This window comes from Ambystoma mexicanum, chromosome 8 (assembly GCF_040938575.1).
Source record: "Ambystoma mexicanum isolate Mex_15411 chromosome 8, UKY_AmexF1_1, whole genome shotgun sequence".
In the NCBI taxonomy this organism is placed as follows: domain Eukaryota; kingdom Metazoa; phylum Chordata; class Amphibia; order Caudata; family Ambystomatidae; genus Ambystoma; species Ambystoma mexicanum.
This window is the reverse complement of record NC_090929.1, coordinates 214,341,936-214,366,295: the sequence shown is the minus strand read 5'-3', so window position 1 is coordinate 214,366,295 and position 24,360 is coordinate 214,341,936. Positions and strand designations below refer to the sequence as shown.

The 24,360-nt window shown below is 44.4% G+C and overlaps 1 protein-coding gene across 2 annotated transcripts in view; it reads right to left on the bottom strand.

Moving 5' to 3' along the window:
- VAV2 (vav guanine nucleotide exchange factor 2) overlaps positions 1-24,360 on the bottom strand; it is a 1,354,235-nt gene that overhangs the window by 79,577 nt on the left and 1,250,298 nt on the right. For both annotated transcript variants that reach the window (XM_069609623.1, XM_069609624.1), the window contains exons 21-23: positions 11,692-11,766; positions 6,341-6,393; positions 5,312-5,428 (exon numbers count right to left, since the gene is read on the bottom strand). In XM_069609623.1, the coding sequence (XP_069465724.1) occupies positions 5,312-5,428; positions 6,341-6,393; positions 11,692-11,766 (245 nt within the window). The remainder of the gene's footprint in view (positions 1-5,311; positions 5,429-6,340; positions 6,394-11,691; positions 11,767-24,360) is intronic.

Sequence of the window (24,360 nt, the reverse complement as noted above, 5' to 3'; positions counted from 1 at the left end):
TCCAGAGCGTGACGAAACAGAGGATTTACAAGTAAAGAGTAAGCCCATGGTGAAGAAAGGACTTTGAGGAAAAAACTGCTTTCTAAGTTAAAAGGCAAACAAGGTAACCAACTCTAAAATAAATAACTTATATCAGTATAAATAAATGGAATTTTAGTTTAGAGATAGATTATTATAGATCTAGAACAGTTAGGGGAATTAGCGTAGAAATAGTTCTTAGGATAGACAAAGTTATTTGAGTAAATAATAGAACAATGCATTTCCTAACTAATTAAGAAAGAGGAATCACTAATATTTGAAAAAGGAATATAAAGCTATCAGGCTGAATCATCCATTAGCAACCGACACAGCGAACCAGCCAATCAGGTGACTAGAAACGTGGGCTGAAACGTACAAGCCCAGGCCAGACTTCAAGCCGCCTGATGGCTGGTTCCCCCGACAGCCATCATCCCCCACCCTCCATCCTCTTACTTAGTTATTTACTTACTATTTCAACACCCCCTCCCCAACCCCACTTACTTGTTTGTTGCAGGGGCGCAGGCCGCCGCTTCTCAGTTTCTCCGGCCGCTATGGAAAGGGAAGGGGGGCTCTTTCCATGGTGGCCATGCAATTTTAGCACAGTATTTTCAGTCATTGAACGGGACGCACGAGGCGCCCCGTTCAATGACGAAAAATACTTTTTTGTAGTACCCAGGTTACAACTTTGGTAACCCGGGGTGCTAATGGAGTTAAAGCCCCCATTCCAAGGGCTGGAATGGGGAGTGAATGGCCCGTTAGCCCAAGTTAACGGCCCGCAGCTAAAAGCAGAGGTGATCAGGTAAACAAGGGAGATGGGAGAAATCAGGAGAGGGGTAAATGTATTGCTAAAACTAGTAATCTGTGTGTATTCCACATCTCCTACATGTGAAGAAGAACACTGAGAAGTAGTAGTCGGAGAATAGGAGTCTGATGTTTTTTGTTATCCACTTCCTCTTTTGCCCCCGTGTGGGCAACTGTAAACAGTCAGTTGAGAGCAGGACAGCCAGGGAGGGGTCTGTGGGGTTTGCGGCAGCCTCTGTGAGAGAAAGAAAATGCCTGACATTCAGGCCCCCACACTTGTATGAGGCCCTCGTGGCCAACAGACCAAGGTACATTTTACAATCAAGAAGTGATGCCTCACCCTTCAGACACTACTCACAATAATCAACTCTTTCCAATGTTGCCTGCATCACACTGCAAATGAACATCATCAAATTTCCATCTTTGCTCATTATAGGGGCTGGTGGAATTACGTTGAGCCCAAATGATGTATGTTCTTTACTTGTTATTTGTTCACCGTATTAAAACATTCACTTTTCTTTGAAATATATCAGCCTGGGCAGTGCTTACTCTATTTCTCAACTGATAAACAAGTGTTGTTTATCTAATTGACCCTTCCTTTACCTTTTAAATGCAACAACATGCTCACACTTCTTCAGAAAAGCAAGCAAATGTTATTGGTGGACAATATGGTTCTCTCTTTATGTTGAATATCAATGCATGATTTTGCCAGGAAGTCTGGTTCGTCACCAACATGATATGCCAATGCCCTTCGCCCCACAAGATGAAGGGAGAGCAAACAATCAGCATGCCATTTGAATTTAAAAAACCATGCAACCCTAGACTTTTCTCAATAGACAGAGAACAACCACCAAAACTGCATGCCGCTCTACCTCTCCAATCACACTTTCAACCCTTTTTGTAATCTCTGATCTTGTAGCGTGCTGTATTGCATTTCTATCTGGTAATAACCTTTTTCCATGAGGCCAGGGAGGTGAGGCAGCTACCCGCTTAGTCCCCTTGGGGGTGGTATAATGCGGGAGGATCTCATGTGGAGGGACTCCCGCGCCCCCCAGGGAGATAGACGACCATCTAGGGTATAGCCCTTATAAGAACATGAGACCCCGAACACTAACTCTAGCCTCTCCTTGTTCTGCTAACCTATTTTTATAAAATAGACCCAAGTACTGTTATAAGGCGTACTACTTCAAGGGTCTGGAAAGTACTGAGATGAAGAAGAACATCAGGAACACAGATAATCCAAGTACTGGGACGAGGTGGAACACAAGAATAGTGAAGAGCAATACCAAGAAGGAACAACAGCGACAGTTCCTTTTATGCCATAAAAAACAAACAAGGACTGCCTATCAGAGAGAGACAGCCAACTAGGACAAGAGACAGTGAAGCCTGGGAAGAACGAAGGAGATGCAGAGAAGGCCAGGACAGAGCCGAGAGCAGTCCGCTCCCAGAATCAAGAGGAAAACAGGACTCCTTTGCTCAACAGTGTCCAGATGGTAACGGGAGGCTGTCATGGTGACGTGAATGCAAGAGGCACTGTCCATACTGTTGGTCGAAGCGCCAGGCAGAAGATTTGCCAGGTGAAGGCACAGAGACACGGAGATGCCCATGCAGCACACGGAGTAGGAGACCCCAGAAAAAAACTGTTTGTGTTTCATGGGAATAGGCAAGGTAACGAGAGAGGCGCAGGGAACGGTATAAAAACAAACATGTTCAGATATAACAAGCAGGACTATCCCCCTCATGAAGTATTTGCCAAGCGGTGCAGCCAAGGAGACTTAAAGAGAAGGGGAGAGAAATAAGGGTCGTAACCCAAACCAAGAGAGTGATGAGTCATCTTCCTCTTGGCAGTACTTGGCAGTGAAGTGAACCAAGTGGGCCCAATCAAAGAAGAAGAGAAGCCAGGGTTGCAGAATCTCATAACACTTACAGTTGGGTATTGTAAGTCTGAAACCTAATGAAGAGAAGACCATGAAAAGGAAGTAAATCCCCCTGGTTGTAAGAGATGGCTTTATAATTACCAGCAAGAAGGGAGAGCCATTCTCCTGATAACTCCAAACAGGAGGAAGGTCCAACAGACATGGGGAAGGGAGTCATTCCCCCAGGCTATGCAAGACTGAATGCCAGGAGAAGGGAAACATTCTCCTGGGATCAGAATAATACTACTTTATTCCTTAGTTTATAGTGTAAGGGACAGAAGTAAGGTTTTCTTGACACAGGACGGTGGACACTTTTACATTAACAGACATCGTGACAGTCACCTTAGATCTTTAGTTGAGGAAAAGTTAGGCATTTTCTTTATTATTTTCTTATAAAACTTTTGAAAATTGTACTGTGAGCGTCTAGGTGCAAGAGGCGGGCACAAGAGTGGCATATTGAATGGCAAAGACTTTAATTAAGAAACAGGGTGGGGTGTCAGTTGGAGGAAAACCTAACTAAACCTTCCTCTTAGAGGGGCTTCCCTGCCTCAACAAAACTAGCTAATGAATCTGTCTGGGTCAGAATGTCCAAAGTAAAGTTCGCCGTCCTGTGTGGTCAAATCCTAACCTATCCCTCACAAGCTAAAATTAATATAATGTGATAAGGGAAATGTCTTTTGGCTGCCGACCTGCAGCCTAGATTTTCAGTTCAAAACAAAAGTTCCAAAAATATGTAGAAAATCAAACAAAAGTTCCACAAGTGTCAAGGGGTTGCTTCCCTTTCCCCAGAGTCTTTCTGGCTTTATCCAAAGTGTTTTCTGTATCTTCAATGCTCAAGATATGTCCTTAACTATGTTTTGCAGACCTGTCTCCCAGGCCCGGCTACAAGGGAGAATGGCCTCAACTCCTTTTCCAAGCCGTCCTGAGGGTTCCAGACCCTTTGTGAGCAGACCCAGCACCCAGAGTACTGCGGAAAGGACAAGTAGCCTGGCTTTCTCACCCAGATGGAGCTGAAGGTCCATGCCGCTGTTTTCATAATACCCCCTTCTTGGTCCAGTCTCCTCTCAATTGGGGTATTCAACAAACTTGTTCTCACTGTCCTTCTCTCTGGTTTAACTTCCACCCACAACCTTGGTTTATTGTCCTGCTAAGGTCTCTGAGTGTGCATGTTAGCTTTGTATTTCTCTTTGTCACTGGTCGGGGTGCACCTCCCCAGCGTGGGTCTCAGACCCCCTTTGCTTGGTCAAACTCATTGTTCCCTTTATCTGATGTATCTTGATGCCACAGCCTTGGTTTACTCCCCTACCAAGGTTTGTGAATGTCAACTGTAAATGCAAAGTTTCTATTTCCTCTTATTGCCATATGGGATATGTTTTCCCTACGTGGGTCTTAGACCCCCTTTACTGTGCTGCTGTGCATAGGCAAACATTTACATATGTTAGTCCTTATTTCACTTATAGTTTCCCATATTCTAATGCTCTTCCCAAAGCTGGACTCAGCTAACCTAGTATGTGCAGGGTGCTGCCCGCCACTCTCCAGTTGTGTTGGGGTCTCCCATGGTCTTCTATAGCTTCTCAAGCTACCCGGAGCCTTCTCCGGTGTCCCGCGAGTCTCTGCAGCAGCCTGACTGAGTTTCATGCACTCTGTCAGTCCCTCTCCCAATGAGCGTACTTCCCCTATCTGCAGGAAGCTTCATGCTTCATGGGATCCTTGTGGATGCACTGCTTTCCCCAACTCCGTCTGCTTCTCTGGTCTGTCCTGCTTTGCATAGCCTGCCAAGCTCCCGATCTGTGCTGAGAGGGAGAAGACACCATTGTTCCATTCCCTCTCCTGTAGTGAAGGACTGTGCGCCAATCAGTTTTGAACAACTAGACTGCGTGTCTTGGTTCTTAGCAATGATCTTCATTGCTCTTATCCTCTTTCTCTTCCCAGTACATCCATTGGAAACCTTATGGATGTTTTCCTTCCCAGCGGTCTCCACCGGAGATGTGTAGCCAAAGTACATTGGGGCGTCTTGTGGGAGGGTAAGAGCAGGTTTTTGAGGGAAGGTCAAAGGGATATTGCATTCTCTCAAAGTGGTAATTGCTCTCAATGCCCCCCCCACCCCATGAGATCAGCCCGCTGAGTACAACATCCAGGGGGACTATCAAGTAGCGGCCTTGCCTGCCTGACCTCATAGAAAGGGGCTTCCCCAGCGAAAGCAGTGACGACACCTCAGCATTCGGCATTAAGGCCATATTGGTCTGTCTCCGCCTCCTGACCTACCAGAGTTACTAAAGGAAGAGGAGAGATGCCCTTTACCAAGTACTTACTGATTTCTATATTGGAACTGTGGCCCCAGATATGTGTGAGTAGTAATGTTCCCAAGCCTTTAAAAAGCCACATAAAGTGCTCTGCTCGCAATAGATATCCATGCGATTTCTGGCAACTCAAGGTATTGATTGTGGAGATTGTGATCACTATAATTGCTTGCTCCTCTGTATACTACTACCATTGGTCCCTCCAGTTAAGAACTTATTTACTATAACACACATAAGTTACAGCATTACAAAGACATGTAGAATTGTATTTCTTACTTGATGCTGACTGCAAACCGCTCGGCATCGTCCAGCCTCTCCCTTATTAGGTACGTGCCTGTGATGTATGACTTTAGCAGGTTGTCCGTATGTGGCCTCTCCATGTTCCCAGCAAACCTACAAAAAAAAGGCCTTGGTTAGGGACATGTTGATCTCTTTTCCTTTCGCCTAAGCAGATATCCATAATCTGTAAACTTCTTTATTCATGGTTCCAAGCAAAAGTGCAAAATGATGACATCATCTATCTGCTAATTTGTGAACGTTTCCTGAGCATCTGTTCATAGACACTGAGGGGCTCAAGTTCAATGGGGCGTAACATTAATGGAAAGCGTATAAGTCTTGCGTAAGGCTTTTACACCTTCCATTAATGTTACCTCCTATTTCCATTTCTTTGTATGGCAGAGAGGAGAGGCTGAACACAACTTGGGTTTCCGCCACCTCCTTCCCTTCTACCATACAAATACTCCCATACAAATACTCCCCCATTCGCACCAGCATCGATTTTCATGCCAGCCCAAATGTTGGCGATCCCTATGGGGTCCACCAGCTTTATGCACCAGCATACAGCAGGCGGACCCCTTAGAGGGATCCATTGTGAATGTCGCCTGCCATGCTTGCTTGCCATGCATGGCAAGCAGCGCCCACAATGAAAAGTAAACGCTGCCATGCTAGGCAGTGTTGACTCTCTTTGCACTGCAGAGTGCAAATGTTTAGGGCAAAAGGCAGTGTAGAGGCTTGTACGTTGCCTTTTGCCCTTTACATTTGCATCGTGAAGTTCAAATGACAAAAATTTGATGGCAGAGACCCGCTTACGTTAAAGTGTGAACAGAGCGGGTCCCCGCCGCCAAATGACACATTTTTGTGTATAAATGGATGCATGTACTATTTAAGCATGGCTTAAAAGAAAAGGAAAATGTATACAAAAATATGAATGAGTTCAGTTGACAATGGTGGCTATAATCGGACAATGGACAATCATGACAGTACATAAACCATAGGTCAGGTGACCTTTCTGGAAGGTGGGCTCACCAAGGATAGGCACTGTAATCAATTTCCCGAGATGGTGGTCTGTTGTTTCCAGGCTAAAATTGAGAACAAAAGGATTGCTTAATTAAACCAGATACATTAAACTGATATGACCCTTTGTACAGCACAAGTGAACCCCGCCCCATGGGATATATTGCCCAGTAACAAACAGTTAATTTTGGGTTCGTCATTGAATCACAACCACAGTAGAAATGCAAAGCCCTTCTCAATTCTGTAATAAACAGAGGCACCTTACTGACTATCAACCATACAATCTGACATGCATAAGCAGTGATCAGGTAACCCTTATGGCAACCCTATTCACAGACATCCAACCACATCCATCTGACCCATTCATCCAACTAACATTTACCCACAATGCCCTACTCATGCAGCCATCCACCTACAACACAGACATACACAGAGAGACATAAATCTAGTCACATTCTCATTCACCTGAAGAAATCCACCAACTGGTACAGTTATTCTCCCTGAAGAAATCCACCAACTGGTACAGTTATTCTCACAGATGGACACAAATATCAGTGTGTAGACACATCCATACACATTCTTGAATATACCTATATGGATGTGGCATGTGGGACTTGGCTCAAATGGTGAATTTTACTTTTGTATGCATGCACTACACACACACAGCCAACACTAGTGATATATGGAAAGGCTTTGAACTGATCACAGCACTGGTAATCACTATGCACGGTCATCTAAACAATCAGTTTTAAGCCTGATGTGGGAGTACAGAAGGGCAAAGTCATATGTAAATCAGTCCTGGTCTCACGCATAAGACATGACATGCAAACAAGGCTGGGTGTTGTCAGTGCTGACCCTGTAAGTCACATTACAAATGGAGAAAAATGTATCATCATTATTTCAATACATTTCTCCTCTTTCAAGCTGTCAGTTGCAGAGTTTAATAAAGTTTGCAGAAATTCAACATGCTTTAGTGGGCACATTTCCATTTTATCATTAAGGACTGCATAACATGTTTCGAGAACAAATCTCCTCTTCAGATGCAAAGCTGTGAAGAGTACACAGCCCAACACAAAACAGTGTTCAAGCTTCTGGTTGCAGAGTTTACCTTTAATTGCTTAATATTGCTTCCCCTTTGAGTTGACTGGTAGTCAGTATTCTGACCGCAGGTCTGTGTGTATGACAACCCAATCATATTAATATGCAGATAAGTTCAGGTATTTTCTTTGTTGTTTTTCAGATGTCTTCTGCATTAGACAATGATTCTGGCTGCCATACTGTCTATTGCACAGCAACTGAATACCAATTAGGATGGAGTGGGTAGGAAAATACACCCACAACCATCTAGCAAAGTGAAGTCCATCTTGTACTTTGTGAAGCACAACATCCAGAATCTGTGACGGTCCCACCCATGTTTTCTTGTGTGCAACACTTGCCCGATAAATAATCGCAGATCAAGTTGCAAGGTAGGTAGTGTAATTGTGTAAAATTATTCAAATTCACAAACTACGTACTTCCATATATCATCCACAAGCAGGTGGTTTAGTTGAAAGTGACAATCAGACCATTAGAAAAAAGTTTATGAAAACAAAGGGTGATAGTGGCTGAAAATTGGATAAAGCAATGCCATTGATGCGGTTTACTCTACCTAGCAAACCCCAAGCTTCCACTAGCATGACCTCATTAGAACTTGTTTTTGGGAGCCAACCAGAGGCCTTCCATATTAGACATGCTACGTGGACAATTGGAAGATCAGTAAAAAGTGGAAAGCACAATGTTTTGAGTATGTGACCACCATACAGAACCATTTACAAAATCTAAGACCAATGGCTTATGATAACCTAAAAGCTGCTTGTCTAGAGCAATAATATCACTACAATGTGGCCCATAAAAGATGGGTTGATTCTAGAGACAAAATACTGGTCCTTATTCTCAGCTCAAACAGTAAAATGTTACCACAATGGCATGGGCCTTTATAAGTGGCCATGGTAGTGAAAGATAATTACAAGTTCACTCAGCAGACACAAACGTGTATTATGTCAGCCTCTTAAATAAATGGGCTTAAAACGAAGATGAAAGCACTACTTTATGGTAGTCGACTTATCATCATTGGGGAAACAGCAGAACAAATTATGGACTAACTAGTAAAGAGGGAGCTTTTTTTTCCAACACAACCAGGTCTCAGGACTAAAACAACTAGAGAGCCACACAACATGGCACTTTGTGATAAGGCAAAGACTGAACAGGATGCCTGGAGGCTTGTGAAGAGGCAGTCAAGAATGAAATCAAAACCACGTTAAAAGCATATTTAAGAACCATCCTCAAGTGAAAGAATTCTGTGATCATTCTGGTCCGGAAACCCAACAGTTCTCTGTAATTTTCCATTGATTACAAAAAGGTAAATGGCATCTCAACCATAGACAACTGGCGCCAAGACTGACAAGCCTTCTGAGAGGCTGGTACTGCCAGACATATCAGAAAACTGGACTTGAAAAAAGGTTACTGGAAAATAATTGTGTGTCTGTGAACAACATAGGACTGCCTTCCCGCCACCCACTGGATTGTGTAAATTCATTGTCCTGGCATACGAGTTACCAAGGGCCTCTGGGACATTTAATAGACTGATGAGCTGACTGCTAGGGTGCCACTCACACTATGCTGCTGCATAGCTATTTGATTTCATAATCTAAAATATAGGCTTGGAGACTCATTGAGTGTGCTGGGGGAACATTCAGGAAGCAGGACTGACTGCAAATCTGAAGAGCTGTATGGACTAGCAGCCACTGGAACAAATTACTGTGGCAAACACAGAGTACTAGATTGATCAAACCACCGATTTCTGAAGAAGCACCATTACAGGGTATTCCTTTATCCTACAACAAAAAGGAATTGTAGACCTCTGTGGGCTTTGTGTGATTGTGTGTCAGATGTTCAACCCTTTTTTTTCCATCCACAGAAGCTCCTGTGTTCTACTGAACTCATCTACTTTCAATATGTGGAGGTGTCAGTGGCCAATTTGGCTTTCCTCTTACTTGAAGCTTAGTCTGGCTTGTGCTGTTGTTGTACAATACCATGGGCCTCATTACGACCCTGGCGGAGTGGGTTTACGCCAGCGTTATTCGCGGCGGACCCGTCCGCCCTACTACGAGTTCCCGTAGCGCCATGGAGCGTTTTCCGCCTGGTTTTTCCGGGCGGAGAAATCCATGGCGCTACGGGACCTTGTTGTTAATTACGCCACCGTATTTTACGGTGGCGTAATTAACGCCTTCCCCACTCCCATTATACCCTATGGGGCAAAAATGGGAATGGGGAAGGGTAAAATGGGGGATGGGGATTTACCGCCCCGCCAAGGTCGGAATGGGGCGGAAAATCCGCCAACCCCCATGGCGCTATCGGCAGCTTTCCGCCGTGCTCCATGGTGCATTTTGCACCGCGATTTCCGCCAGGGTCGTAATGAGGCCCCATGTGTTTTCTCTGCCATTTGGTCTATAAACAAAGGCTTCATAATATGGCCAGGTGAGTTTTCCTCCCAACACTGTAATGGGACATGCCACCTAATTCGATATATCAGCTTTAAACTGCTCCACCTCTTCCTGAACTTCCTTAGTCCATAATAATCTAACAACTGGTAAGTATATGGGTAATCGGGCTCCTTCAATATCACATTTTGGGTCACCACTTTCTTCTCTGTCTGGAGTAGGAACAGCATGGTTCTCTCTCCACAAGGACTCAAATCATAGAGTCTGACAGTTGTTCATGTCCTTGCAGTCATTCTCTTTCACTGTCCTGCTAAATCATTTGGAGTGGAACATCAAATTCCCATCTCGCCATCCATGACCAGTTCTGGTTGAGTCTTACCATGGATAACTGAGGTGTGGCAGAAGCCCCCTCCATTCAGAATGTCTGCCCTCTCCTACCCCAGCAGTAGTGTGGCTCTGGTCGAAGTGCAGCAGCTGTGGCAGTCAGCATCCTCTTGTCTCCAGGTGTGACCATCTATTCTTCAGGCTACATGTGAGATGCAGTGTGGCAGAGAAAAGGGATTAGGACTGCCTCCCAAACAGGATACCAACAGCTTGCTGTGGCTATCCTGCCGTGCAGATGCCGGGTCAACAAACTGATAGGGTGGAATGGAGAGCTCCTAGGTGAGGCAAGGACAAATGGGGAGCTGTTGGTATCCTGGTACAAGGGGTTGCAGCGGGAACAGCCATACCACCTTAGTACTCGACGAGGAGCCTCAGGTTACAAGTGGAAGGGGATGGCCCACAACACATACCCTATTGCCTGCAATAAAGAGGAGAAGAAACAATCCAACACCGGTGGATCCGCCCCCTTCCTGGATATGACAAAGGTTCAGGGAGGGAATGGAGACAGAGACCGGAAGGGCTGGCCAATGCAAATAGCAGAATCTTGACTCTTGACAGTTGGAGTGGAGACATCTGTGCTCTCCTCTTTCTGTAGAAGCAATGATGATGTGTTGAATAAACCCCCCTTCCAGAGAACATTGTAATAAAGTAATAAAGCTAATAAGGGGGTCCTGACAGAAGAAAGACTATGCAAGAAAGGCCCCAAGACAACCATTGGGATTATGCTATGGTTTGCTTTCCATAAACTGTGAACATTCCATCTGATTCTTCATGACACCTCATGGTCCCCCTTTGCCTGGTGACTCCAAAAACATCTGAAATAAAATAAAAAGCTGGCAGAGATATCAGTGCCGTCTCGGCTTTGTTCCCTGGTAAATTACAATTCAGATACAGCACAAGCCTGAGTTAAATATTCGATCAAGGAGACCATAGCATCACACAGTTAATACCAATGTCGAACAAGAGTTGTGGGGTGCTGTAAACTAGGGCTCTGTGTTTTCCAAATGAGACCTCTGTCAAGTGTTGAGCTTTCATGAGAGTAGTGATATACACATTCATGCCTCACCCCACCCACGGACATCAGCAAGGACACGATGGCCAAACGTTCGGTAAAAGAGAAACCAATGGCAGGGGCATCATTCGTGACTCTTATGCCACCTTTCCAACGTAATAACCTTTCTTTAATCTGCTTTTACACAAATCTATATGTGGCATTACACTTTATGTGTGGTTTTCCTTATCCTCTTCGTGGAAGTTCATCTCACTCAGAGGCTGTGTGATGCAACCACCACTTCTGAAACATCCAGGTCAAAGGAGATACACTTTCACTCAATGCAATGTTATTCAGTAGCATAGGGGGTTGGTTCAAAGGCCGTGAAATGTCCTTTCCTCTAACCCCAGGATACCGGTGAAGAGACGCTAGGGAGGATGAATCCTTCGGCCAGATGTTACAGTGTTGGGAGGACTTTGCAGCCAGGGCTCGGCCCATTGAACACTTACCCTGCCATCGACGGGGCATGGCCTCACTGACGTGCTTGGGAAATAGCCAGACTTCTTGGTTGGTATCAGCCTCCCCTGCAAATAAATACAGATCAGTCAAAGGTGCATTGGTGGGGGCGGGGCTAACAGCGGCAGTGCTTTTGAAAAGGACCTCACCCTGTTTCCACATCCCCCCCCTTTGCAGCCGCTGCCCCAGCTCAACATCATTTTCCACCAGTAGTAAAAGTAGTAAAGGGATATTGGTACTGGGGTATAGTAACAGTAGATATTGGCGTAGAGTGAAACAGAGATTATAACTAGAGAAATAGTAAGAAGCAGTTAGAGAGGGAGGAAGGGGGAAGAGACAATAACAGAGATAGAGGGTAGTTGGAGGTACGAGCGATAGTAGGAACACAAGTAGGAAAAAAATAAGATGGAAGAGTGGAGGTGGAAAGGCAGAGTGAGAGATTGGAGGGACAGTGACGTGGTGGGAGGAAAGCATCTTAAGAGACCAGTATAGTGAAGGGTCAGGCACGAGAGGACGTGAAAGGAGTGAGCATCACACGGGTTGAAAGAAGGCACCATTCAATAATCCATGAGACTGCAAAGCGGGGATAAGAGAGAACGTTTGAAGATCCCTATGGAGGCAGATAGCCAACGACTTAGGGAAACACGCAGATGCCCAGGTAGTGAAAGGCATATAAGGATTACCGATCCTAGTGCTACTAACATCCCTGATAGGGATGTCTGGGTTAGCGAGGTGGGGACAAGGCCAGGATATAAAGGAGAGAAAGGGACGGCCCTAGTACCAAATATCCCAAATCCTGCTACACCCAGATACCTGTGCCACAAGAGATACGGCCATCCCATCTATAAAGAATTTTAATAAACACCCTTGGACTTGCTATCAGAGTCAGTGTGATTCTTTGTCACGGGTCCCCCTGTGGCAACGTTGAGTACCTACAAGCCTCTTCCTCTTTACAGAATGTAATTTTTTTCTCTTGACTAATAAAAGTGAGGGGCAGACAGAGTTTGGCCTTTTATTAACATCTCAGCTACTGGATATGGCACCATAAGAATGCAGCATGATTTATTGCGAGCCAAAATTCAATTTCCTGGGTGCTGAAGAATGCATCCTGAAAAGCATCGATTCCTTATTCCTTACAGAATACCAGACTTACAGACAAGCCCACCCGCAGAAAGCCTGCCAGCACTGCTCCCCAGCACAATCTCTCCATGCACTGTGTGGCATTCCCTGGTGTAAGCCCACAATCATCTCTAATCTCTTTGCTATAACAGGTAAGCCCCAAAATCTTTATATATGGAAAATAAATGATGAGATTTTCAAGGAGTCTAGTGTGGGCCCAGTAGGGTTCCTCAGTGAAATTAAACTATTCTAGGGATATTCATCATCCAATGAGTTGCCAGATCCCATACAGCCAGCTGCTCAGAATGAGTGAAATCCAAGATGCTCGATAACCACCCATTGTTATGCAGGTTCAGATGTGTTGCAATGGGGCTCACATTTACACTGTTTAATGTTGCCATTGTGAAAAGCACATATGGCCACTGATAGGAAGGCTGTTCCTGGTATGGCCACTAGTAATTTACTCTTACCTCAGCCTCAGTAGTGGCCATATTGTACATGAGTTGGTGGAGGAAAAGTTAGGACAAAGTCTTTAGAAATGTGGCACAAGCTCTGCAGCAGAGTAGGTGACTCCACCAGATGTTACATCCTGTCAAGCGCCTTTCTGACACAGTAAGGTACTTGTTCGATAATCTGTGATAACTCTGAATAAAGCTGCAAAAAGCTTTTACATCATATGTTTATTGGGTGTTTGTAACTGTGAAGCGTCAGGAATTAAACTCGGACACAAGTCAGCCCTGGATGTGGTTAAAGACTTTCATTGAAAATAAAAGGGGCTGGAAAAATGCCTCTCTGACCCTGTCCTAAGAGAAATTTTCCTACATAAACCAAAAACTAAGGATTCGCTTGTGTCAGAATGTCCAACCAAAAATTATCTGTATTAAAAGTTCTATTCTGATCCTCACACTAAAAACATAAGGCGTAAAGGAAAATGTATTTAACCTTGGGTGGTTTAGAAAAGTGTTCATGGAGGAAGAATAAATGTCTCCAACAAACGTTCTTCAATGATAAAGGTCCTTGCTTCAGAGGGTGGTTCCCTTCCCCTGGATTATTATTTGCTCCTTGGGGTTTTATAAAAAACAGTTCTTTAGGCCTCTCTTTTCCACCTGCAACACTTGCACAAAAATCTTCTGGATTTGTAATCTTGGTTTCTTTCAGGACACCTGGTATGTCTTCCTGCCAGATTATGTTGCCCCTCTCTTGTTTAACACAACTTGCGAGTATAGTCTCCTTCCAGGGCATCTGGTTTCAGTTTGACTGCCTGGCACAGTCTCCTGCCAGGGCTTCTAGTATTCCCACACTTTTGACTGCCTGGTATGCCAGGACTTCTGTTCATTCGAGGTCTTTGCTTGCTCCCAAAGTTGCTTATATATTTTGTTGGATAATGTATCCTCCTAATATATTATTCTCTATGTTTTTCATGTTTTGGGACTGTGCGCATTCACACATTAGCAAAGGGTTAGTTTGTAACTTGATTTCCCTTTTTCCAATATGTCCATTCTTTTCCTTTGCCTCAATTAAGTTATTCACAATTGTTTGCACTTGGCATGCTCGCCGATATGCCCTGGTGTCCCCGCTGCTCCTGGGTCAACCCACTGGCTTTTCTTGGCATTCTGCGATTCTCTCATGGTCAGCTGACGAAGGTTTCCTGTTTGCTTCCTTCTCGCGGTCACCTTTGTTTGGTTCGCTAGTTCCCTTGGCTTCCACTTGACACGTCAGCATAGATCTTGGCTCCAGTAAGTGAAGCACTGACTGTTTCACCTGCGAATGCCCAGGAGTCACTCACCGGCTCCTGCCATTCCTTCAGTGTGTCCCTGCACAGCGCCTTCTTTCAACTCTGTCGATGAGCCGCCTGGTTCCAACACCCCTGTTTCAGCCTTTCCGGTTTCCGTTTGTCACAGAGATGTGCGACTCTCTCTCACCAATCGCCACAGCAGCTCTGTCTGATTCTCTGCTCGGGCTACTTAAATTTCCTGGGTGTAGGTGCGTGCCAGAAAACACTAGAGCACTTGCAGAGCTTGTAATCTCTTTTACTCCACAGTACTTGATCACTCTTCTTCGTCCCAGTATCCCGAGAATTCTGGGAAAAGAAGTCCATTGTGGTCAATTGACTCAGGGAATTTGGATAACCCTTTTTAACAGGGTTTTAATGGCAAGTCAGTTCTGGTTGATTGACAAGGAAGGTCAAAGTTGGAAGGTTGGTCCATGGATTTGTAATCTGTATTTCTTTTGTATTTTAAGCCAAGGTGCTGTACAGAGACTCAAAACCGGTACACCAAAAATTAGTGAGTGAAGAAAATGGATCTTCAACAACTTCCAAAATAAAGAATAAACAGAGTCAGAACGGACAGAATAAGGAAGAGTATTCCAATGTAGAGTAGCTAAAAGGGCAAAGGACGGAAAACGAGACTGTGCACATGGAGGACGTGGAGCTATGAGACGAAATTAGGAAAAAAGAACAAAGCCATCAGGAAGGAGTATAGAAGGGAACCAGAGAAGAGAGGTAGTCTGGAACAAGACCATAGAGAGACTTGAAAAAGTTAAATTTAAGCTGAGAATGGAAATAGCCAGCCAAGAGTAGAGAGAGAAGAAGAAATAAAATCACAAAAGCAGAGAAGATGGATAGAGGCATTAAAGACAGATCTAAGAGGGGCAAGATGAGTAAGTGGAAGACCAAAGAGAGCAGTAGATCAATAAAAGAGTCAGGAGAAGATCAGAGAGGATATCAACAATTGTGTGGCTTGAAAAGTCAGAAAAGGACGAGCTTTGCGGATATTGTGAAAATGAAAGTGACAGGCTGGCAAAGACAGAGAAATATGATGAGTAAAGGATAAGGCAGAATCAGTAAGAGAAATAGGGATTCGGTGAAAAGGTTTCTCTGCTCTTCACAGGAAAGGAGTGGATGCATGAAAATAGATCATGAGGGTTTCAGAAATGGGATGGATATTTTCAAGGGAAAATGGGGGATAGCATGTCTCATCCGATGAAGCCATGACATCTCCCCATAGGCTTTCTCCTCCTATGTGATCCTCTCTCATATAGCCACCCCTCAGGGTCAGGATCAGGTAGCAACTGCCGTCCCCTGGCCACATGGGAGAAGGACGCCGCCAGGAAGTCTGTGATGACTCCACCAGATTCATCACATAACATACCCATGTAAGAGCTGCTTCACGTCTCAAACAGTTCACAGAGAGGAGGTAAAAAGTGCATATTTATTGAACCTGGGATTTCAAATATGGATCTCAACCACTAAATGTGCTTTAAAGAACCATACTGGAAATAGTCTTACTTAGTCAGTCGGTCACATAACTATTCCCAAGAAGTAACACTTTCTCCATGAAGGTATATAGTAATATAATCAGGCACATGATCCAGATAAATACAAGGCATGTTAAAAATTACTCTTCCACATTCATTTTAACCAGTTAAGGGAATTTGAATTAGTACGATTACCATTTCTACTACGAAATAAAAATGCAAGAATGAATAATCAGAACTTTTAACACGATTAATTACCCATATCAGAGCATAATCAATGAATAAATAGAAAAAGTAGCGTGCGTTTCTCATAGAGGTAACTGATAAAATAAGTGTGGGTAATAAAAAGACTTTCCTTGGTTTAGTGTGAAACTGGCAAAACAGTGCAATGACATCATATTCATGGGATTTGTGCGGTTACAAATGCCTCCATTACAAGATTTTGAACTTGCCAACTGCTACACACATTGTCGCAAGAAGAAGCATTTTCACTCCCATTTTGGCAAGGATGGGTTTCTCGCTAGGTTTTACTATGAAGGCCAGATGGTCTTCAGAGCGTGCATTTCTGTTTGACATAGATGATGCAGGGACGGGGCCTTCCCTAGTGCAAGCACATCACAGCAATCCACTAGGCAGAACAATACTTGCCCACTATGTCTTGAAGATTTAAGTTTCCCGCCAGGGTGCGTTACAACTACTCGTGAGTATCCCACTGTTATATTCAAGTATGAGAGTAACTCAAAAGGATACAGGTATGATCATCAAAATGCTTTAATCAGGTTACAGGTTCATCAGGTGACGGTACATCAAAAGGGATGGAAATACAGAGAGGGGAGCCCACTGGCTCCCACCACCCAGGCTACATCTTCCAACTGCTCTGGGTGGAATCACATTCAACCTCAAACATTCCAGACACTCACATGACATTCCATTCATGACATCACAACCTGCATTCACACACCGTGCAGTCAGGGAGGAGGGACCAGGCAGGAAAGCCAATCATAGGACACCTCCTTCCAGTACCGCAACAACACACACACACACACACACACAACAAGATAGCACGGCACCCACACGCAATCACACGCACACCTGACCCATGCAGATCCGCTTGCCCAACATGGCGTAACTAACTTTCATGCAGTGGCACCACACCAACAATGCAACATCTACAACCACCAAGTCAACACACAACACCTTCCACCCACCACTGCCGGGTCTCCAACCTGCCACACTGGAGGACTGCCTGTCCCACAGTGGTCCAACAAAACTACACTTGTAGAGTAGGTCCCAAATAAAGCCTGCACTCCCATCGCCCATTTTGAAGTACCAGGAATGTTCACATCAAAATATGTGACGTATGATGAGCAAATAAACCAGCAGAGAGCCGCAGTAGGGCGCTGCCCAGTACCCATCAGAAGAGCAACACCTATTGAGGTACCAATACCCAGACAACCATGGACAGTAAGGTATCCATTGAGAAAACCTTACCAACAAATGAGACGAAATGAAGATTGCCTAAGTACCGTCCCGGAAAACCAAAAAGGTATTAATGGAAGACGAATGGTGACGTCACAAGAGCCCGGACGGACTCACAGATAGAACAAATGACGGGCCAAGAATGACACAAGGAGACAGATGCCATGAGAAAAGAGATTGTGAGCTTAAAGTGATAGAAAGCTATCAAAACGTAAGAGAGTTAAGCTGTAAGCAAAATGAATACAGTCGATCAGTTTACGCCTGTACATATGCTTGAAACCACAAGAAAGCTAAGAAAACAGTGCGACTTGCTATGCTAAGTAGAAGAATAGCGCGGCAAGCGCCATTGTACATAATCTACCTCAAAACGAAGCACATTATTATAAGTGCGATTCCACTTTACACGAAAAGCAGAATCAACTCAGGTTACTAGAGGCCAAACAAGACAAGATTCATATTCTAGCAAAATGAGAAGAGATGGCTGAATCGAACCTCAGCAGATGCAACTCGTGCCAAGAGAGCCAAGGTCATACCAATAGAAGGAACGAACAGTAGCTACATCTAATTGAAACTTAAGAACAGTATATCCTGTCTCTGAAAGGTCAAGATAAGGAAGCGTATAAAGGTGGCAAGCCGAATAAGAATTAAATGCACGAATTGAGAGAACCTAGGAAAATTCACAATGTCTACATCACGTGATCATCCGAGCGAGGAGAAGCACGAGTTCACACCTACGCTTGGCATCCGCCCAGGAAGAGATATCAGAACTTTCCCAGACAGAAGGTGCAGTTTCGAGGCCAACCACAGTAACATAATTGACACATTGTTGTTGAAGTGATGATTGATTGTAACCTTAATTGGAGGAAGACTAAAGACTTGGTAGAGTCTCTCCCAGGGGTTACTCACCCAAGAACAGGTCATTGGGCTGTGTTTGTGCTGGTAGAGAGATTCCCAGACCCCCTCTTGTTTTGCATAAATTAACTTTGGGTCTCACCCTAAGTTAAAAGGGCAATCCAGACATGGACCCCTTGCTCACTGTTCTTAGAGAGGCGCAGCTTCACCTCACTGATGAGGCCCAACAAGGCTGAAATACGTGTATGTGGTTGCTGTTGTTACTCTTGTTCAGAGGAGAATCGCCTAGTATTTTGGTGCTGGACTGCCCCTGGGCAGGACAAAGACTGATATGCAGGGAAATGTCTTCTCTGTGAAAGGGACAATGAGCTAAAGACTTGGTAGAGTCTCTCCCAGGGGTTACTCACCCAAGAACAGGACATTGGGCTGTGTTTGTGCTGGTAGAGAGATTCCCAGACCCCCCCTTGTTTTGCATTAATTGGAGGAAGGCCGGGTAGCTGAGGGGGCACCCTGCACCTGGCTGACCATTCTGCCTGCTGCTAAGCAAAGTGGAAATTTATGCATGGGGTTGGTGCCAACCCAATCACAATGGACCAAATAATCTAGGGTCCTATAGTTAGTAGAACCAATGGGACGTTGTACTTTTAGTGACGTCTACAGTAGTCATTTTGAAGGAAGGGCTTAGATGGCCACCTGACAGTATTTACCCAATCCCCTCACTCCGTTACCATATACAGATATAGCACCTATAATAAAGTTACCTTTTTTGAACCAATAGAAATGCTTATTAACTTTTGAGTGTTACACGTCACTTATGACGAATTTTCAATATAAATGATGTGTTTTTTTTATGAAGTTCATTGGAGTTGAAGCGAGACGGACTATCGCATCACTACTGATTGCCATGACTCCCCGTTTTTTGTACTTGTCATTAAATGGACTCCCTTTGCCAAACCACTGAGTTGTCCTTATTGATTGGTGTTGGAGTAATAAATCTGCACCCCATCCATCTCAAGGTGCAGCTATCTCGTCTTAAAGTACTCTCGGAGCAAACCTCGGCTCTATGGGCCAGCCGGGGGTCTCCTGAATACACTTGGTAGCAGAGGATGGTTATTGATTATCGATTATTGATTCGAATAAGACACCTATTGACCATCAACACAAAGTAACTATGTCTTCGGCAATATCACGAGTCCTTTGCCATTTGGCTGAGTAGACCATGAAGCTCCCTGTAAACAATGGTAGTGTAAATAGACTGCAGACAGGGCCTGAAGGGACCAGTGTTCCCCACGCATCCCTTCCCATTCCTACGGGCAGGTGAACAGGCGAAAAACCAAAGAAGGCGGTAACAAAGGCGGTGATCCCGAGGGTCCAGAGAAGAACCATGCGAACGGTGAGTGAAAAAGACTAATGTTATGGCAAAAGTGCATGCTTTAGAACAAGTAACAGGAAAAGGTAACGGAGGGAGGTGGAAAAAAAAAATATATAGTTAGAACAGTTAGAAGTGGAGAAGACTGTATATATATATATATATATATATATATATATATATATATATATATATATATATATGGGGATAATGACTGGGGAATAATTAAATAAATAAAGGTTATGGGGGAGGACACCCGAGAAGAGAGAGGTTACCGGGGCAGACATCCGAGAAGTGAGAGGATTCGCCTTATTCGTACGCTTTCATATAGCAGCTAGAAGAAACCTGTACCCAGACTCCTACATAATGGGGAACAAATAGACTACCACAATGGTTAAAGACGTCATGAAAGGGGTACGTTTACACTCCATGAAGGGGTATTGATTAGAGGCAGAGATATCTGTGTGCAGCTGGTGTTAGTCTAGTCTGTCAAGTGCCCTACATGTTTTTTTGTTGTGACGCCATATGAAAAAAAATTAAAAATCTTGAGAAAACTGATTTAAATTTTATGCGATTGAAGAGCTGAGATAGAATCGCATATGAATTGATGTTTTTGAGTAAATTAGAAGGTATATCATTTTGTGGAAAAAATGTGGGATTGCAGCTTGCAGTGTTTGGTGCTCGCTCATATCGTTAGAAGTTGTTTAAGCAACACGAAAGCATTGACAAGTGTTATATAAGAGGAAAGGGAACAGATTTAAGCATGGAAAATATGACTCCATTGGCCCGCTTATGCAAGCAGTTGCAAAAACATGCACCCAAGCTAAAGAAAAACAGTACCGAGTGGGTTAAAGATACCGCCCACAAGATGTTTATGTCATGGCCACAAAATGGGTCTTTATCCAAAGCTGTCTTGCAACATATGACGACATATTTGCATTCCATATATACAGGCAAGAAGTTAGAAAAACGCCTTGCTGTTCTCGAGTTGTGGAAAATGTATGAGCAGGGAAAGGAGGAAGAGCCACCGACAGATTTTATACATAATGTATGCACAGAGGGGGGTGAGGCGCCTACCTTGCCACCCGCCCCATTTGAAACAAAACTTGAAGAAAGCAAGGATGAGGGATTATGCCCACTGAGAGAACTCGAAGCAGCCACTGGGTACAGCAACCCCACATATGAGTCACCTACACATAGTAGTGACAAAAATCAAGGGAAAGATCAGGATAAGAATATTGCCTCCGCAGTCCCAAGGGACAAGGAGAGACGTGATGACGAAAGAAGAGATCAGGCACAGACAAGTGCATCTCTCGACAAAGAGGGAGAAGGGAAGAGATGGAAGGGAAATGAAGATAGAACTGATGAGATAGCATTCGCAAAAGACGAATGGATGGGAGGGCAAATTTTATTGAAACTCGATGACAAAGGCATTGATGACGCGAAACAAAAAGAGGTTAGATAAGACACAGAGAAAGGGTAAAGAGAAGGAGTTGAGAAACGAAAGGATAAGAAAGAAAGACATACAAAGGTGAGAACAGCTATATCGCGAAGAGCAAGAAAAACAGCTTGATCGCATACCAAGAGCAGCCAATGATCAAGATAGGCAGAAACAGCAGAGGTTAGAGGAAGAGCAAAGGATACATGAGAAAAGAATAAAGAGACGAAGAGATGAGGAAATTCAAAGGGCAGATGAACGTAGAAATGAAAAGAGAAAAGAAGAAGATAGGGTCAGAGAAGAGGCGAGGAAACGCAAAGAATTTGATGACGATGTAGACTGTAAACGGAGACAGAGAGCATGCGATCTTGAATATCTGGGGAGAGAGGTTAAAAAACCAGCTCCTCTTGTAGACTGGGAAGACATTGAAGAATTCTTTCCTGAGTATGATTCAGTACCAGGCACATCTAGGACAAATATTGACGATGACTTCGACACCAGAAGCATCGGAGAAACGATCGATAGAATATATGATGAAATGGGGCTAGAACAAATACCCCAAGGGGAGGGGGAAGACAAGCGCCTGGAGAGCGTTCAGCAGGATGTCACCCGAAGTTGTGGGAATAGAGAGCTATCCCTGGATAGATTACAAATAAGTAGGAACAAAGAGGATACGAGAAGTCGCACTAGTTGGGGACAGACAATGTCTGACTCCGAAAGGGAGGAGCGCAAGGAAAATGAGGAAGAGGGACGGAGCAAAAGACGATTCCCAAGGGAAAAAGGAATAAGGTGGTCAGACAATAGCGAATCTGCACCGAGTGCATCGGAGTCAGCCACGCAGCCTGACCGATATGAAGAAGTATCTCACGGTCTGAGGGGGGTGTCTATGCCAACCTATGTGCACAGACTAAGGTCATTGCCAGGTAGACGGCGATGCAGGAATATTACCCCTGCAATAGACAGGACAACAATGAGAGAAGAGAGAGGGCTACACATTCCAATTTCCGTTGCTCAAGAAGGGGAGAGTAAGACCACAATATATTCCATGGCCACACATGGAGCGAGAAAATTTGAAAAACAAACTGCCAATGCTGACATCGGGAGCCTGAAAATAGATACATGAGTTAGAAAAAATGACAGGAGGAAACACGTTAGCTATAGGGGACATTAAGGGTCTCCTAATCGCCATACTTGGTGAGAGAGCAGACGATGTGTGGGCATGAGCAGGCTACCCTGGCATAACCACAATGAATACAGCACACGACAGAGCTCCATTTAACAACTGTAGAGCTGCATTATGGAAAGCGCTACGAGTACTTTACCCGGATACTTCCGATATGGGAGCTATAATGACGCGAAAAATAAAGGAGTCTGAGGATCCGTTAATTTACATACAGAACTTTCAAGACGCGTGGGTACTCAAGAATCTTGGACGAAATCTATACCTGTGTTTTACCATATATTGTTCCAAGGGCCGCAAGAGGTGGTACAGAAACAACTCAAGAAATTGGTGGGAATTGAAGCCAAGCCTTGGGCTGAAATACAGTTGACTATCGCACATTATTGTGACTGCTGCAGGAAAAGAATCGCAAAAAGGAAGCAACACGAAAGGGTGAGGAAGCGAAATTGGTCTAGAAGAAATTGTCAAAGAATGCTCTTGAGGGAGCCATGATAACTAGTGCAGCTGAATCGAGCATGCCGCAGGTGACTAATCAACAGCAGATCAGTCAGAGCACTACAGGGTTTTACCCCAGGGGAAGAGGATTTAGGCGAAGAGGATGGCAGAGCAATCAGGGAGGTTTCCAAAAAAATCAAGGAGGCTTTCAAAATATGCAAAATGGTAAGCAAGATATGTCAAATGGGCAAATGATCCGACGACTGCCAGTATGTTGGCTGTGTGGAATGACAGGGCATTTGGCACGCACATGCAGAAATCAAGACATGACGCAGAACGGCCAAGGAACAGGAGCAGGCATGGCAAATCCACCTGCAGTTTTACAGCAGGGGGGTGCACAGAATCACACGGTGCAACCGCAAAGCGTGAGGAATTTTCCACAAGGATAATCCCAACAGGCACCACTGCAACTATTGCAGACGATGAGCACGGGGCAGACCATGAACCCTGGAATGGGAAGTAACAATGGGCATGTGGGAAATTCACCAGCACACAGTGGGTCAAATGTGTATATAAACTAGGACAGCTCACTGGGAACCCTGATGTGTTCTATCCTATCAGTGACACCAGACCCTCACAGGGAACTTAGGGCGGATGTCGTTGTAGGGGATAAAGAATATTCCTTCTTAGTTGACACAGGTGCAACAAGCTTGTGCATACGTGAAGGCAAGTTTTCCTTGTCCGGTGAGGCCATAGACACTCAGAGTTTTACAGGAGCTACCAGTCATGTTCCCTTCATAAATGCACCTCCAGTCTCCATAGGAGAATGTGAGATGAACGTGCCTTTACTATATTCTCGGCAGAACCCAGTAAACATTTTGGGTAGAGATTTATGACAAAATTAAACATGACAATCTCATTCATGGAGGAGGGCATAGTATGTTCCACTCCAGGAATGCACTACTCAAATGTATGCAAAATGATTAGAGCATACTCAGGACACATAGCCATGATGGCCATACCATTAGAGCCAGAAATGTTCGCATATGGTATGCGTGTGCTTATGGCAAGATTGCCAGGCCTAGCATACAAAGTCATGAGAACCCCTGATGAGTTCTTATTCAGACCCAGAACACTGATGCATGAGGAGAAGGGACAAGTATTTCCCTTGATGATACATATGGCTGCAGTGCAAGGGAGAGTGGCCTTGATTGATGGTTATGACGACGAGGGCCGACAATGGTGTGCATTAATTGCCATTGAAGAAGGATATCGATTGACTGACGTCACCGATGATGATCTGTTTGAAGAGCAAACAGATATAGGAGAGACAATGGTGGAAGTGAGTCTCACCTTTTGGGTAAAGATGATTAAAAGAAAAGTACCTCAGAGAATGATGTTTTCACTAAATCGTCCTGAATATTTTGATGACGACATAGCCAAGGTGCCTGTCTCAGTATGGGCTAAAGGCCCCTATGACGAAGGCCTTTTAAAGGGGGTTGGAGAAGTGAAGATTAAACTGAAACCAGGAG